We start from the raw sequence: 16,536 nt of genomic DNA, 5'->3' as shown, positions 1-16,536 counted from the left end.
TATTTTTATTAAAACTTGAACAGAGTACATACTGGAATGTTCTTTTTATTTATTTTTTCCTAATCTGTTTCTATTTTCTGATTTGTAGTTATTTTTTTAATTTAATGCTTAGCACATTAATAAAGGAGAAGTCCGGCCAAAATTATTATTTTGATATGTTATTACTTATGGAAAGTTAGATACATTTCTAATGTACATTAATTATGGGAAATACACATATACTGCTATTTCCCTTAATTTAGTAGATCATGGAGTGTTGGAATTCTCTCAGATACAATGACGTCATGACCCAGGGTGTAATTCCTATGGAATGTCCAGCAGGGGGTGCTCTATATGTAGAAGTCTATGGGACTTTATTGTTTATATGGATGTCTATGTAATGGAATGTAATGTACAGTGTGCTTTATCGATTGAATACATTTATGGAATACTTCGGGGAGCAAGTGTTCTTGCTCTCCAAAGTATTCCATAAATCTATTCAATCAGTACATTTGGAGGGCATCGAGCAGGAAGGGAGAGAGGTGCCTGTGCATCTACCTCCCCCCCTCCCTCCCTGCTCGGTGCTGCTGCTGCCACATATACACAGTTGTACTTCTCCCATCATCTGCTCATAGTATGAGCAGATGATGGGGGAGTATTACCAGGGCCATCTTCATCACCGGTAAGCCGGCCGAACAATCGCTTTCCATAAGTAATAACATATCAAAAAATATTTTGGCTGGACTTCTCCTTTAAGGAGACTTTTTTAACCGCATTTAGTCATATGCTAAATCATAGGCACAATCAATATCGATGTCTACTTCTTTGTATGGGGCAGACTTGTAAGCATGCTTTATGATCTATACATAGCTCATTATACAGGGCACGGGTGGCTAAGCTGCTGTTTTCTTATCTAAATACTGGTGTCCCATTTTGCGCCCCCTAACCACCCGGGGACCAACTGTAAACTTACTGAAGAGTAGCAGAACACCTGTCAAAATTACAAGTCTTCTGGTCCTTACTGGGGACTTACTTTTTTAACATGAATGCAATCACATGTTCACCAGAAGCTGCAGTGCAGAGGAAGATGGCAGGCAATGCAGACAGAAGTAAGGAGGGTTTAGTGTTAGGGCCCTAGTCCACCGGACGATTATCGTTTGCATAATCGTTAACTATTAACGATCTCAAACGACCGCTATTGCGAAAGACCTGAAAACGTTCACTCATTTCCATGGAACGATAATCGTTACTTATGATCGTAATTGCGATAGTTTTTACTTCGCTATTTATTCGCTATTGCGTTCGTTTCTATTGCAAACGACCGAACAATGTCTTATTCAATGCGAACGTTTTGCGAACGAGCAACAATAAAAATAGGTCCAGGTCTTATAAAGCGATCAACGATTTCTCGTTTGGTCGTTAATCATTAACTGCATTTCACCGGAACGATTATCGTTTAGATTCGAACGATTTAACAATAATCTGAACGATAATAGTCCGATGGAATAGGGCCCTTAGGCTGTGTCCCACCTTGCATTTATGTTAAAAACGTAATGTGGGAACACATCTTTCAGCACTCTTTGGGTGCTCTTTTCCTCGCTGAGCTAGCTGCCCCGGGTTTCAGTGGCATAGAGTCCTAGAGTATGTGAAATCCACAGTGGTTACAGTAAGTGTAATTGTAGGGACTGTATAATGGGAGACAATTTCAGAGATTCTCATGCAGCAATCAAAGATTTCAGATAGTGCTCCAGTCTTTTATTTATGATTAAAAATAACCTTTATGTCCTAAGAGATGGCCTCCACACAATGTTGGACTGAGGTACCTGGGGCCCACCAGAGGAAATGAACCAATAAAACACAGTACCAGATAACAAGTTACAAATAATACTCCCACATGCTGACGAACACCACCACATGCTAACACCCCCACATACTGACTAATGCTACTGAATAACATACACTGTGTACAGATCACACTATCAACCTCATCCAGTCATAAAGAGGTGGACGCAGCTCTACACAGGTTCTGTACACCATATCCATTACAGTGCAGTTACATCAGGTGACTCACCTGGGACGTCTTCTCTGATCGGAGTTCTTCCCTTTTCATCTTCTCCATCTGCCCCAAGCCGTTATGAGAACTTCTCTGAGCCACGAATCCACAGGATCTGCCAGACAGACATATTAGGCTCCTCACTCACCACCATCCTCCTCTCTACAAACTGCACATCTGTATTGGCCCCTTTACACCCTCATTTAGTGGGTAGGCTGACTCTTATGTGATCCCCTTTATAGATGTCCCCCTGTATTATCCCTCTATACATGTCCCCCTGTTATCCCCTTATAGATGGCTCCCTGTTATCCCCCTTATAGATGGCTCCCTGTTATCCCCCTTATAGATGTCCCCCCTGTGTTATCCCTCTTATACATGCCCCCCCTGTTATTCCCCTTATAGATGCCCCCCCTGTTAGCCCCCTTATAGATGGCCCCCCTGTTAGCCCCCTTATAGATGGCCCCCCTGTTAGCCCCCTTATAGATGGCCCCCCTGTTAGCCCCCTTATAGATGGCCCCCTGTTATCCCCCTTAAAGATGGCCAGCACCCTGTTATCCCCCTTATAGATGGCTCCCAGTGTAGTTAAAGAGAAATAAAAAAAAAAAAAAAAGCAACTCACCTAACCACTCGCTCCCCTGCCGGCTGTCTTCCTCTCTTCGTCCCCGGGTGACATTCTGCTCCGTCTCCCACCTGCCTGGCGCACGCATCAGGAAGCTCTGTGCGCGCCGGGGCTGGTACTTCCGGTACAGTGAGCTTCTCTAATACGCGCTCTCTTGTACCGGAAGTTCCGGCCTTCGGCGCACACAGAGCTTCCTGATAGCGTGCGCCAGGTGGGTGCAGGACACTTCCCCCAGGGAGCGCAGCATCAACTGGGGGCCGGATTGTCTCTTGTGACTGCAATCAAGACACTGCAAGAGGGGCCTGTGGCAGCACTGTATGACTTTCGGGGGGCCCTGCCGCCCGACAGTCAGCGTGCCATATCAGCAAGGGGACTGGGGCCTACCGCATAACAAAAGCTGTGATAGCTGTGATAACAAAAGTACAGTCAACAGCCAAAGCAACATAGTCCACTTACTGACCACATTGAATGCACGATTTCATAAAATCCAGTATCATTTTTTTTTTTTTTTTTTCTTCACTGTATTAAAATGCAGCAGATGCTCGGTGGGGATCATGGCTGTTACTGCTACTGGGATCTTTACCCAGCATTGATCAGTAAATGTCATTTTTAAAAAGTTATTTAAAAAAAAAAAAAAATTGTTGGACTGATCTACAGGGTTGATAATTATTTTTTTACCCTTTTAAAACAGGCATACAGTGAAACTTGTTTTGCATTTCCTCTTCAAGATAAAAGAAAAACATATAACAGATTTCACTGTCGTAGCACCTTCTTGGTAAGATAGTGTATTTTTAGTGTATTATAGACGTTGTACATAACAATATTTACAACATTTTTATGACTGAAGACTGGCCATTGGCAGCACAAACAGTTCCTTGTCTGTACAGGATCAGTAAGTAGCTGATTATTTGTTTGGGCAACCATCTGCAAGGCCTTTATGCCTTTCACATCCCATGACTTACCTTGTACTGTACGTCACGGCTGTGCAAAGGGGGTTCAGAGAGGTGGCACGCCGGGACCTCGCTCTGAACACCACCGTTCCGGATGCTATTGGCAGCCGGGGAGCCCCTCTATTAGTCGACTGGTTTCTTGTCACTGCCCTGGATAATTAAGCATTTAAAAGCTGTTTTTAAACCTGTATCATTGATCTCATTGCTCAGTGCTGTATATATATATACAGCATCGATCTCTGAGAGATCAGTGCTGTGTATATAGAAGTCCCCCCAGAGGGCTTCTAGTTGGTGTAAAAAAAAATTTAATTAAAGAAAAAAATCCCCTCCCCCTAATAAAAGTCCAAATCACCCCCCTTTTCCCATTTTATAAATAAAAATAAATAAATAAAACATTTGGTATTGCCGCATGTGCTATTGCCCAAACTATTAAATTCTCACATTTCAGATTTTACCATAGGGCAAATGGCGTAAACCCGAAACTCCCTGAAATGAAAACAAATTCCTTTTTTTCTTTAATTTGACAGCGCAAATGATATTTTTTTTTTCCGGTTTTGCAACATATTTTATGGAAAAATTAAGTCTATCGTTGCAAAGTACAACTTGTGTCGTTAAAAATGAGGGTGCTTTGGCCTTCTTAACATAGTTGTAAAAGCAAAAGTGCAAAAACGAAAATTGGCTTTGTCCTTAAAGCGAATGTACCACTGGAAACACTGGAGGCGGATCGGCCTGCCCCCAAGTGAGAGGAAAACCCCGTCCCTCTATGACGCGGCTCAATTGATTCTAATGGAGCCATGTCGTAGAGGGGAGGGTGTTTCCTCCCACTGGGGGCTGTCCGGCCCGCCTCCAGTGCTTCACCCCCGGCCCGGTACCCGTGAATAGAATGGCGCCGTACACCTGAGCCGGGTCAGGGTTTATATAAAGGACCGCGGCAGTGGCGCTATTCTATACATGGGTAACACTTAAAGCGAATGTACCTGATGGTACATTTGCTTTAAGGGGCTCATTTTAACTCATTAGCCCAGACTCATCTGCGGACAAAAACTGTCTGAATTGCCGAAAGCAACCATTCACAGCTTAGCTTTAACTTTACCAAAGCAATCTGAGAAATGGAAGCTGAGCTGTAATTTGTTGCTGTAGGCACTTTAGACACATTGATAAATCTTTGCCATTGTGTGGTTTTAAACATCTAAAAATACCTTGCAGTAATGTTTGAATATTAATGTATATCCATATTTTATTTTTATGTAGTATTAGGCTGGGTTCACACACAGTATATTTCATGCAGTATTTGGTCCTCATGTCAGGTCCTCATTGCAACCAAAACCAGTAGTGGATTGAAAACACAGAAAGGCTCTGTTCACATAATGTTGTAATTGAGTGGATGGCCGTTATTTAATGGCAAATATTTGCTGTTATCTTAAAACAACAGCTGTTGTATTGAAATAATGGCAGTTATTTACCGTTATATGGCGGCCATCCACTCAATTTCAAACATTGTGTGAACAGATCCTTTCTGTGTTTTTAATCCACTCCTGGTTTTGGCTGCTATGAGGACCTGACATAAGGACCAAATACTGCCTGAAATATACTGTGTGTGAACCCAGCCTTACTTCGTAGACTGAACTTTTATCATTACGTTTGAGATTAAGTTATAGAACAAATGGAGTTTAGCAGATTGATATATGATTTTGTGGGAACACATTCAGCAGAACATGTATTTTAAAGTTCTAAATGCATATCTACAGTTTAATGCAGTGGGAGACTCAAATATGTAGTACAGTTGCTTTGCCCAGACTTTATGCATGCTAAATAATGAAAAATCAGACAGTGTGCTAATTTATCACTTGATGGCAAGTATGCCTAATAGATTTGTGCAGATAACTGTGAAATGTAATGTAAAACATGTTTTTTTTTTGTTTTGAAATTTTGTAGTTTACTCACAGCTGGATATTTGGATGTGATAGTAAAGATTTAACCAAGTGGTATGTATTATTAATGTACCTGTTTTTTGTTTTTTTTTATAGAGGCATAGCAAGAAGTGTTCTAATGGGAGCTAAATCTCAGATATACTGTTTTTAATATATTAGGGTACATGCACACTACAAAATGGCGACGGAAAACCCGTTGCGCATTCCACAGCTTTCACTCGTTCGCGGACTGTGGCGGGCATGCATCTCCACCCCTGTCATAGATTCCATTCTATGCACAGACTGATTCCATCGTCCGTCCAAACAATAAACCTTTCTATGCCATTCCATAGTGTGCACATACCCTTAAAGTAGCACCCTGCTTTTTTTTATTGACCGTATACTCACCAGGGATGATCGCTTTCCCATGTTATTCTGTGGCTCTGAAACCCTTCAAACCCTGCTGATGCCCTTTTGACTCTCTTCTCTGGCTGTCTGAAATCTGAAAAGACCAGAAGTCACTATGAGAGTGTAGCCATAGAGATGCATAGAAGACGCTAATTTACAGTCTTCAAAAGCCCTGGAGAATCAAGTAAGTCAAAAGAGGTGTCAGTGGGATCTGAACAGCGTCGGAGCACTGGAATAATACTGCAGGGATGTGATCATCTCGGATGAGTATATGGGTGAGCCTGCAGCCGGAGACTCTATAAAAAAAATTTTTGATAAAAGTTGGTTGGTTCTTTCATTTAAAATATAAAACTGTTTTTTTTTTTTCTTTGAAATTGCAATTTGCAGAGGATGGTGTACTTTAAATATTTAACATGACGGGAGACAAGAGCCAGGATTAGAACAGGTACCAGATGAACAATCCAGGGGGCTAAGCAGGGAAAATATCCTGGAACAAGACTGAGGTCGGGATCAGGGGCTGAGAGCAACATTTCTGTTTGCTTTTTATCATGACAGAGTACAGTAAGGGTACCCAATATTTAAGCAAGCAACAGTAAAGGAGCCAAAGGACTCCTCAGTGCTTTTTTGTATGCAAACTCTGACCAGCATAGCATCTCACACCAGTTAGTTTTTGGGTATTTAAATATGTCCGCAGGTATTGTTTTAGGGCCTTGTTGGTTTGCTAAATGATATGCAGAAGGAAAGTAAGGATTTACAGTGTCATCAAGAATATGGAGCTGCTCTGCATTGTCCCAATCATTCCCCAAATATTGTGAGTGGAAAACAGTTGAGGCAGAATATTAATTTCAACATGTTGTGAGCAAGCTGAGAGCAAATGGTAACCAAGCCGACTAGACTTAATGGGCAGTTTTCAAGATGCAAATAGCTAACACTCAGATGCTAGGGAAACCCTGATCAGGAGATACACACATGATAAATTCCTTTAAGATGTAATTTCGGCTTCCGGTTCCGGCGCCATGCTGTGAGGTCGCAGGGAAGAGCAGCTCCGTGCCTCCGCTCCCGTCCCAGGCAAATAACACCCGCAATCTCTTACCTACGAATACCCACACGAGACACCGGGCAGAGCAGACCCACATGGACCGTTTTATCAACAAAATGGGTCAGAAAACACGTACCAAGGCGACCGGGAAAGCAGGCAAGACGGCGCCTCGAGGCTCCAAGATGGCGGGCGCAACCACACATGCAGGGAGCACGCTCTCTGAGGAGGAATACTCGGAACAAGAAGACGACCAGGTACCTCCCCAGCTAGATTACAGGCAGATCGCCCTGGAGGTGGCCAAACAACTAGCCCCTGACCTGCAGGAAGCCCTCTCATCCACAGTCGCCACCTCCCTTAAGCAACTACAGTCTGACGTGAATCTACATGCTGAGAGACTGGATGAGGTGGAAACCAGAATGCAGAACATGGAGGACTTTATAGGCCAGCAATCCTCCCAGCTTGCCGCCCTGGAAGAAGACAATAAGAACCTGTGGGACAAGGTCCAAGATCTTGAGGACCGGTCCCGCAGGAACAACCTGAGAATTCTGGGGGTCCCGTAGTCAGTCCCGGCCAAAGATCTGAGACATTTCTGTGAGGTAACCCTCCCCCAGCTACTGCGGCTACCACGGGAATGCGAGGTGGAGAGAGCCCATAGACTCGGCCCGGACCTACGCCAGGGCCCGATACAAGGGGTACCCAAGCCGCTATTACCCAGAGAGCGACCTCGGCAGATAATAGTGAGATTTCTGCGCTTTACTGACAAGGTGGACATTTTGCAGGCGTTTCGGCGCCATAAAGGTGAGCTGTCGTACCAGAATCGCAAGCTGCTGATTTTCAGTGACTTTTCTGTGGAGACAACTAGACGACGCAGGTTGTTCTCACCCCTATGCTCTGACCTGTTTAAGCACAAAGTCAAGTTCGCCCTGATATACCCAGCCACCCTGCGGGTGTTTCATGAGGACGGCTCCACTTCCTCCTACACCTCTCCTGATGCTGCAGCGGACGGTCTTTCCTACATCCTGCGTCCGCCGGATGGATTACCTACTCATCCCGATCCGGGTGAGGAGCGACCCCCTGGAGATCCACTGCCCAGCTCATCAAGGTCCCCCTTGCGGCCCCCCAGCTCTTCGTGGCCCACAGAGTCGAGGAGGTCCGAGATGTCTCGTGACTCGCTACCCAAAGAACAGCGCAAGAGGAGATCATCCCTTACTCCGGTTTGAAGGCTCCGGCTCCGCTCCTATGCCCCGCCGGGGCTAAGCTATGTTCTATGTTTCTCTGGACCCCACAGTTGATTTCGGGTCTTACCACCCTCAGAGGTGGACTTGTTATGGTTACCTTTAGAGAAAGCATCCTGCTACCCCGTCTATCCCCTGGTTGGGGAAGTTGTCAACAGCTTTATCTCCCCTGGGACACGGTGAATCACACCACAGGATATACCTTTTTTCACTAACGGAGGCAGGGCTATGCTCTCCAAGGATGAAGGCATTAGAAGATGTGGAGGAAGGTACTCTCCTGTGCCTTGTCGCATGGAAAAAAGGTGGCCATGAGGCACCATGGATCCCTACCAGACACGTTCTGGTATCAGCACTTAGGGATTGCCTTGTTGTTTGTGATGGTTATTCACTACATGTTAACAGTTGTTGTCGGGATGGTTGGGGGTTGGGAAGGGAGGGAGGGGGGGGGTCCTGTTGTGGGAGGGTTGGTTGGGAGTTGGTATGGGAGGGTGGGGGGGGGGAAATGCTCGCAGTACGTTCTCTCCATGTTGCCAGAAGATGATCTATTCGGTTCTGTCAGGTTATGCGGATAATCTCCTGGAACGTTAAAGGGCTTAAATCTCCACATAAACGCATGATGGTCCTACGTCATCTGAAAAAATTACGTCCTGATGTGGTCCTGTTACAGGAGACCCACTTACCATCCGCTGACTTTGACAGAATGAGAAAATTGTGGGTGGGGCCAGTGTTTGGGTCATCTTCTGATAACCGTAAGGCCGGGGTGCTAACACTCATCAGCAAACACTTCTCTTGTTCAGCTTCCCTAGTGGGTTGCGATACAGAGGGTAGGCACTGTGTAGTCAAAATAAACACTGGTACAGAAGAATTCCTAATTCATAATGTATACGGTCCTAATGACTCTTCTCGCCCCTTTTTTTCAGAGCTTGCGGTATCAATGATGGCAGATCCGTCACAGCATGTCCTGGTGTCCGGGGATTTTAATGCAGTCCCTTCCCCTTTGGAGGATAGAAAAAGGAAGCAGGTGGGTCCGGGGAGGGTGTCTGCCAATGATGCCGTCTTTGGGGACTTTATTAGCACAGTCGGTCTTACCGACACGTGGCGCCACTTACACCCAGATGGGAGAGAATTCTCTCACTTCTCCTCTGTTCATTCCACCTGGTCCCGTATTGACGGCGTCTTGGCATCCGCCCCCTTGCTTCCCAGATTAAGGCGATCTGAGATTCATGAGATGGTAATCTCCGACCATGCCCCGGTTAGTCTAGATGTAACTGACCTGCACCCCCGTGGATCTGACTTCCAGTGGAAGTTCCCCCTAGGTTTGGCGAAGGATGAGTCTTTTCAAGACATGTTAAGGGGATGGTGGATGACATATGCCTCCGATAATGAGGCTCACACCCAAGATGCCCAACTCTTTTGGGATGCAGCGAAAGCGGTGCTAAGGGGTAGAATAATGGCCTACGTGTCCTCCCAAAAGAAAAAAGCAAACTCTCGCCTCGCTCACTATAGTCAACAACTAAGGGTGGCCTACACCGCCTTTCTCGCAAATCCTAACCCGACACTTCAGAAAGCATGGTCACAAGCCAAATCTGACTACGACCTGTGGCTCAGGAGGAAGGAGGCCTTAAGCCGCTCCCACCTGGAGGCACAGCTATTTAGATATGGAAACAAGGCGGGCCGTTTACTGGCCCGCTTTGCCAAAGGCCCCAACCCTCCCTCACATGTCACTAAATTAAGAGATGCACAAGGCACATATCATACCTCCCCCGCTGACATTAATAAGGTCTTTGGGGATTACTATGCAAAGCTTTACTCCGCTGACCCCCCCCTAGGAAATTCGCTTGAGCCATGGTTGGATCTTTTACCTTCCCTATCGGAAGAAGAGAGCCTGGCCCTGAATGCCCCTATTACGGCAACAGAGGTGCAGGAAACTATCTCTCATTTGCCCAAAAATAAAGCACCTGGCCCAGACGGATTTTCCGGGGACTTCTATTCCATCTTAACTGACAATGTGTCAGTATCACTATCCAAACTATACAACACCTATTTGACAGGAGATGGAGTGATCCCGCCACAAAGCAATACAGCCCATGTAGTTGTAATACCAAAACCCGGGAAAGACGTTCTTCTTCCAGACTCCTATAGGCCCATTTCACTAATCAATGTGGACCTCAAAATAGTGGCCAAAATTATGGCGGACAGACTGTCACTCATCCTCCCGAGATTAATATCCCCGGTACAGGTTGGCTTTATCAAGGGGAGGGCAGCAGTATCCAACATTAGAAGGGTGATCGCGGTCCTTGATGAAGTCCATCTGCGCCCGGACCTGCACCCATCCCCAGCCATATTGTCGGTAGATGCTGAGAAAGCCTTTGACAACGTGAGCTGGGGATGGTTGCGGACGGTCCTAGAGAGAATGCAGTTCCCTGCCGCCTTCCACAATCTTATAGCGGCCATGTATCATTCCCCTCTGGCGAGGGTATCCACCCCCGGTTTCCTATCCCCTCCCTTTCCTTTATTGAAGGGGACCAGGCAGGGCTGCCCCCTATCCCCTTTACTTTTTAATCTTGCGATAGAACCATTGTCACGCCAGCTACAGGCCACAAAGCAGGTGAGAGGGATTAGAGTAGGCAATCAGGAGGCTAAGGTGGCCTTGTTCGCGGACGACCTCCTCCTGTTCTTGGAGCGTCCGGACCGAGACCTACCTGAAGTCCTCAAGATGCTGCAGAGATTCGGGGAATGCTCAGGTTATAAGATCAACGTAGCGAAGAGCGAAATGCTAGACCTTGCTCCCTCCCCGACCAACAGAGCCATCCTCCCTGACATTCCGGTCAAGGTCACCCGCACGCACATACGCTACCTGGGAATACACGTAGGCCGCTCTCCGCACTCGCTTTACTCGCTAAATTTTCCCCCTATCATTCAAAAAATAGTACGAGAACTCAAGAAATGGGCCGCCCTGCCTCTTCCCCTCCTAGCTAGATGTCACTTGCTGAAGATGATGTCTTTCGCCAAAATGTTGTACCCCCTCCAGATGATACCCCTACTCCTCCGACACCAGGACGTGCTGACGCTGCAGCGTGCTTTCACCGCATTCATATGGGCAAATAAACGCCCCCGCATTGCGTATAAAAAATTAGTACTCCCAAAAGATAAAGGCGGCCTTAACATGCCAGACGTACGATACTATAACCTAGCTTGCCTATTGAGACATAGCATAGATTGGTTAAGAGGCGGGGGACCGTTCTCGAATATCCCCCTGGAGTCTGCACTGGCCTCCCCATGGTCCCTAGAGTCCATATTACACACCAAATTCGCCTGCCTCCCGCCCAACATAAAAGTCAGTGTGTCATTTCGAGATACCATTGCAGCTTGGAAACAGGTCAGGATCCTGCTAAAGCAATCGTATCTAGCTAGTCGGCATATGGACCTCTGGAACCATGCGGAGTTCACAATGGGAAGGGAGAACAAAATGTTTACAATGTGGAAGGTTAGGGGTATACGAAAGGCCGGAGACCTCCTCCACGCCTCGGAGCCGAGACTTTTGACGTTTGCAGAACTACGGGCAGCCACAGGCCTGGGAGCAGGCCACTTCTTACCATATAGACAAGTCACATCCTTCCTGACTTCCCGCCTTGGGAACTGGTCACGAGAAATACAACCAGGCATCCTGGAGAATTATGTGGACTGCTCGGAGGCCTGTCACTCCTTATCACTTATCTATCAGGACATCAAACGATCAGGTCTGGAGCACTTGGAATCACAAATGTTCGATTACTGGGAACGTAAGCTAGGGGAGACCGGCCTGAAGGATAACATCTTGAAGGGCTGGGGTATAATACGAGCTTCAGTGATTAATGAACGGTGGAGGGAAACGCATTTTAAAATAATGCACCACGCCCTATATGGCTTCTCACTGCCGGGCACTTCCACAGACCCCAACCGTCTCACGGCCTGTCCCCGGTGCCGCACACCCAACACTGACCTTTTACATGGTCTCCTGACCTGCCCTGTCCTGGACTCATACTGGTCGGCCTTGAGTGAATTGTTGTGGTCCAAATTGCACCAAAGGTTACCAATACGAGCCCCTACCATCATACTCCACATCCCTGAAAGCGACAACCCGATTTCCCATCTCATGCATATATTTATTTTAGTGGCCAAGAGGTGTCTGTTAACCAAATGGCTTGTACCCACCATCCCATCTGTTTCTGAGGTAGTCGCCCAGGTAAAATACTATATGACAATGGACCAACTGGAGGCTGAGCAGCATAAGTCTACGAAAACTACACACTTCATCTCTAAATGGAAATCGTTTATAACTTCCTTCTGTAGTGACCAGGAAATTGTTCATGCTATTTCCCCATTTAAACTGACAGAATGGTACCTGAAAGCGGACCTGGCGGGTTCCCTGGGGAGACTCAAACTGTACTAATCGGGCCCACACCCCAGACCAATACTGGAGGGCAGAGGAGTTGTCATTATCTCCGCTACACTTGTCAGATTTCTGATCTATGGTTTCGCTACCACCGTTCTAGGTTGTTTTTGGTTGATCTAAGGGCGGCATGGAGAGAGGTACTGCGAGAGAGGGGGGAAGGGGGGGGTTGAGGGGGGGAGGGGTTTGGGGATACCGTTGATTGTGTATATCCGAAATACCTTGTGAAACTGTGAAAAAACTACTATGTGAAAAATTTTAATAAAAATATATAAAAAAAAAAAAAAAAGATGTAATTTCAAGATTAATTTGGAATATGCAGTGGTTGGAGAACACACAAATGTACCTGCAGGGATGGCTTGAACTTGGCTGACTAAATATTTTTAGATTCGGGGGTTGTCCAGGCTTAGAAAAATTTGTCTGCTTTCTACCAAAAACAGCACTTCTCCTGTCCTCCGTCTGGGTGTGGGTTTGCAGCCCAGTTCCATTAAAGTAATTGGAGCTGAATTGCAATGCCACACAAAGCCTTGGGACAGGGGTGGCAATGTTTTGCTGCAAAGGTTGGGAAATTAAGAAAAAAAACCGAAAGAATTATCTATTAAGTGGTTCCCGAGGAATAGTCTGTCTAGATAATCTCTGGAAACTTAGCACCTTTTAACAAAATGATCTCACTCTCAAAGCTGCTTCCCCGCCAATAAATCATACAGCAACAGGGTGTCATTCTTGAGAAAACCTGAATTGCTGAGGTTGGTCAGTGTTGGCATTCAATCCCTTTTGAGTTAGAGTTGTAAGGGTTGACACAGCTTCAGAGTAGTTCTGCATAAAATGGTGGTAATAAAGAACCTTGATACTCTCAGGTTGCTGATATTTCATTGCAGCAGAAACTTTGTTCAGTTCCAAAATAGAAAATAAATTCCTTATCTGAAGAGGGGTCTTGGCAAAGATACTAGTTTTGCAACTGTAGTCATACTGGGTGTATGAGACTACTATAGCTCCATAGGTCTTAAAAGAAAATCTGTATTTTATCCTGATAGGCCAGGAAATTTTAATGGAGAACAGCCTTGAAAACATAATTTACAAATTGTTGAAAAACTGCAGCAAAGTTGCAGAGACCAAATTGCATCACAAGCTACTCATAGTCCCCTTCTTGGATTTTAAGGCAGTACTTCATGTGTCTCCATCCTTGATGCAGATCGGATAAACACTATCCAGAGGCAGCAGAGAAGTAATTAACTCTTTTACACATCAAATGGCTCCGAGATCAGGGGAGTGTATGTGTCTTTTCCATTGTAATCCTTTTCAGTGAACTGCAGTCAACACAAGGTTTGGGAAACAGTCATTCTTGACAATAAAAAAAAACCTGACCCAGGCAGATAAAAATGATTCTTAAATAAAACTTTATAACAAATTTTCTTTAATGTAAACTGATATTTTCTTATCTAGGCCTTAGAGTTTTTTTTCTATTGAAGCGTGCTGGACAGTGAGGGCACAGATGTCGTTCCTGCCCACACTAGACTTAAAGTGACACTGTCACCCCCTTTGTTCATTTTGACATCTCTACACAGGTGTAAAGGGTAAATTTAGTGTTTTTCATACCTTATTTCATATCATACGTCATGGTGCTTGTTCAAGTAAAAAGTGTCCTTTTATCAACTGCAGATTGTATTAAGTGGGCGTGGCCTCGCGGCATTAGCGCCACATAGCCCCGCCCACAACGGCACAGTTGGCCCCGCCCCCTCGCCCGCCATTGGAACAGGCTGGCCGAAAGGTCTAGAACCCCACCCCCTTTACGTCGGCCAACCAATGGGCGTCAAGGGGCGGGGCCAACCGTGCAGTTGTGGGCGGGGTTAAGTGGCGCTAATGCCGCGAGGCCACGCCCACTTAATACAATCTGCAGTTGATAAAAGGACACTTTTTACTTGAACAAGCACCATGACGTATGATATGAAATAAGGTATGAAAAACACTAAATTTACCCTTTACACCTGTGTAGAGATGTCAAAATGCACAAAGGAGGTGACAGTGTCACTTTAAGAGCTTATTACACAGAATGTTTATAGGCCGTATTTGGCCGATATCGGCCGTTACCGACGATAATCGTTCCGTGTAATAGAAGGCAACGATCAGCCGACATTGTTTAATGGAGCTGATGGGTTTTCGTATCAACCATGGGTGCGGTGTGTAGCCATTTCTGTCCTCCAGGCTTGTGTATATCACTAACATTGTTCTGGGTAGCTGATTCTGAGATATCCTTCTGAATAACATGGACAATAAGTAGTCCTCTTCATTATGTGCATGAGCCCAGTAGTTCTGGATATTTATGAGAAGCAGTAAACTCCGCCCAACAGCTTCTGATTGGCAGTTATCTATCCATGCTGTATATAGGTAGCCAACTATCAATCAGCAGCTGGAGGGCAGGGGATGGGTGTGGCAAAATCCTATTCTTCTACCATTTAGGAGAAAGGCTGAACCGAATGATGTAAGTGATGCACCAATCTGTTCAGCATTTTTGTCACTAGTTTATTTTGCCGTTATTTAAGGTGACATAAACTTAGTGACAGATTCCCTTTTAGGGTGCGTTCACACCTACAGGATCTGCAGCAGATCTGCAGCAGATTTGATGCCGTGTTCAGTTATTTAAATGAAATCTGCTGCAGAAAATCAGCTGCAGATCCTGTAGGTGTGAACGCACCATTAAAGAGGTTTTCCAAGCAAAATTAACTCATTCGACCTCCGTACCCCCCACCAATCTCAGTATCGGGCCCCAGGTTGCTTTTTTAAGAATACAGTCACGGGTACAGCACGTGAGCCAAGGCTCTATTCATTCCTATGGAGCCGCTGGAAAGAATCGAATAAACACCTTCCGGTTTACACGGCTCTTTCTGTCGCTCCATTGGAATGAATAGAGCCGCTGGAAAGAGCCCAGTAAGCACTTTCTGGTTTATCCCGCTATCATTTTCATTTAACACCATGGGAAAAGAAATTAACCAAGACATATTAAAGAATTTTGGACGTCCACAAGTCTGCTACATCATTGAAAGCAGTTTCCAAATGTCTGAAAGTACCATATTCATCTGTTGACATCACTCAGGGGGAACGTACTTTGGTACAAAAAAAATACAAAACAGTGTAAGAACAAACATCATGTTATGGCATTGCTTTGCTGAGGGGGGAAGGGGACTGGAACCATTCACAAAATAGGATAGAAATTTAAGAGGCAATATCACAAAACCTTAAGCCAAAATAGTAAAGAAGCTGTTTTAATTTTTGTCCCCTCCCCCTTTCTTTTGCTTATATGATGCACACCCGCTATTACCATTTCTAAATTGCCACGTTTTATTCTAGCACAACTGCATTTCATTACTGTAGCTGCACCATGTGACCAGCTCTTAGACCGGCACTACCATACGAGACTGGACATCTGTCTGTGGGGATCGTAAGAGCCCGGTTTTATTATGGCACTGGTTGGTCGATTGTGACACTTTCCATTTATAATTTATAGCATTTTTGGAGTGAAAGTTTACAGTGCCTCTGCATTACTATCCCTTATTGTCCTTAGGGACTCGGGACATAGTGGCAACACAAACCCTGTTGTCATCCCAGTTTACTAGTTTGGTCTCCTGATGATCCCGGTGGGGAGAAATGCGTAGAGACCGGGGTGGTAGATTGATGCCACTATACTGTATATATATGCGGTGATTAGGGTTTAGTGTGTTAATAGATGAATAAATAGACACACTACCTTGATTTCTTAGTGCGGCATCATTCACTAAGTTTTCTATTTGTTTGTTGATTTATTTCTTGGACCACGTTTTTAATGCATATCAAATAAAATTTGTTAGAAGTTTTAACTTACATGTTTTCAGTGATAGTCAGCTCTTAGACCACCAGAAAATTACATGGCTTTATGT

The 16,536-nt window shown here is 45.3% G+C and overlaps 1 protein-coding gene across 2 annotated transcripts in view; it reads left to right on the top strand.

Annotated features, from left to right (window-relative positions):
• PGAP1 (post-GPI attachment to proteins inositol deacylase 1) overlaps positions 1-16,536 on the top strand; it is a 321,065-nt gene that overhangs the window by 164,633 nt on the left and 139,896 nt on the right. For both annotated transcript variants that reach the window (XM_069983559.1, XM_069983560.1), the window contains 2 exons: positions 3,343-3,426; positions 5,537-5,586. In XM_069983559.1, coding sequence (XP_069839660.1) covers positions 3,343-3,426; positions 5,537-5,586 — 134 coding nt within the window. The remainder of the gene's footprint in view (positions 1-3,342; positions 3,427-5,536; positions 5,587-16,536) is intronic.

Source organism: Dendropsophus ebraccatus, chromosome 9, assembly GCF_027789765.1.
Source record: "Dendropsophus ebraccatus isolate aDenEbr1 chromosome 9, aDenEbr1.pat, whole genome shotgun sequence".
NCBI classification, from domain to species: domain Eukaryota; kingdom Metazoa; phylum Chordata; class Amphibia; order Anura; family Hylidae; genus Dendropsophus; species Dendropsophus ebraccatus.
The sequence above is the reverse complement of the archived record's forward strand: the minus strand, read 5'-3'. Positions and strand labels throughout refer to the sequence as shown.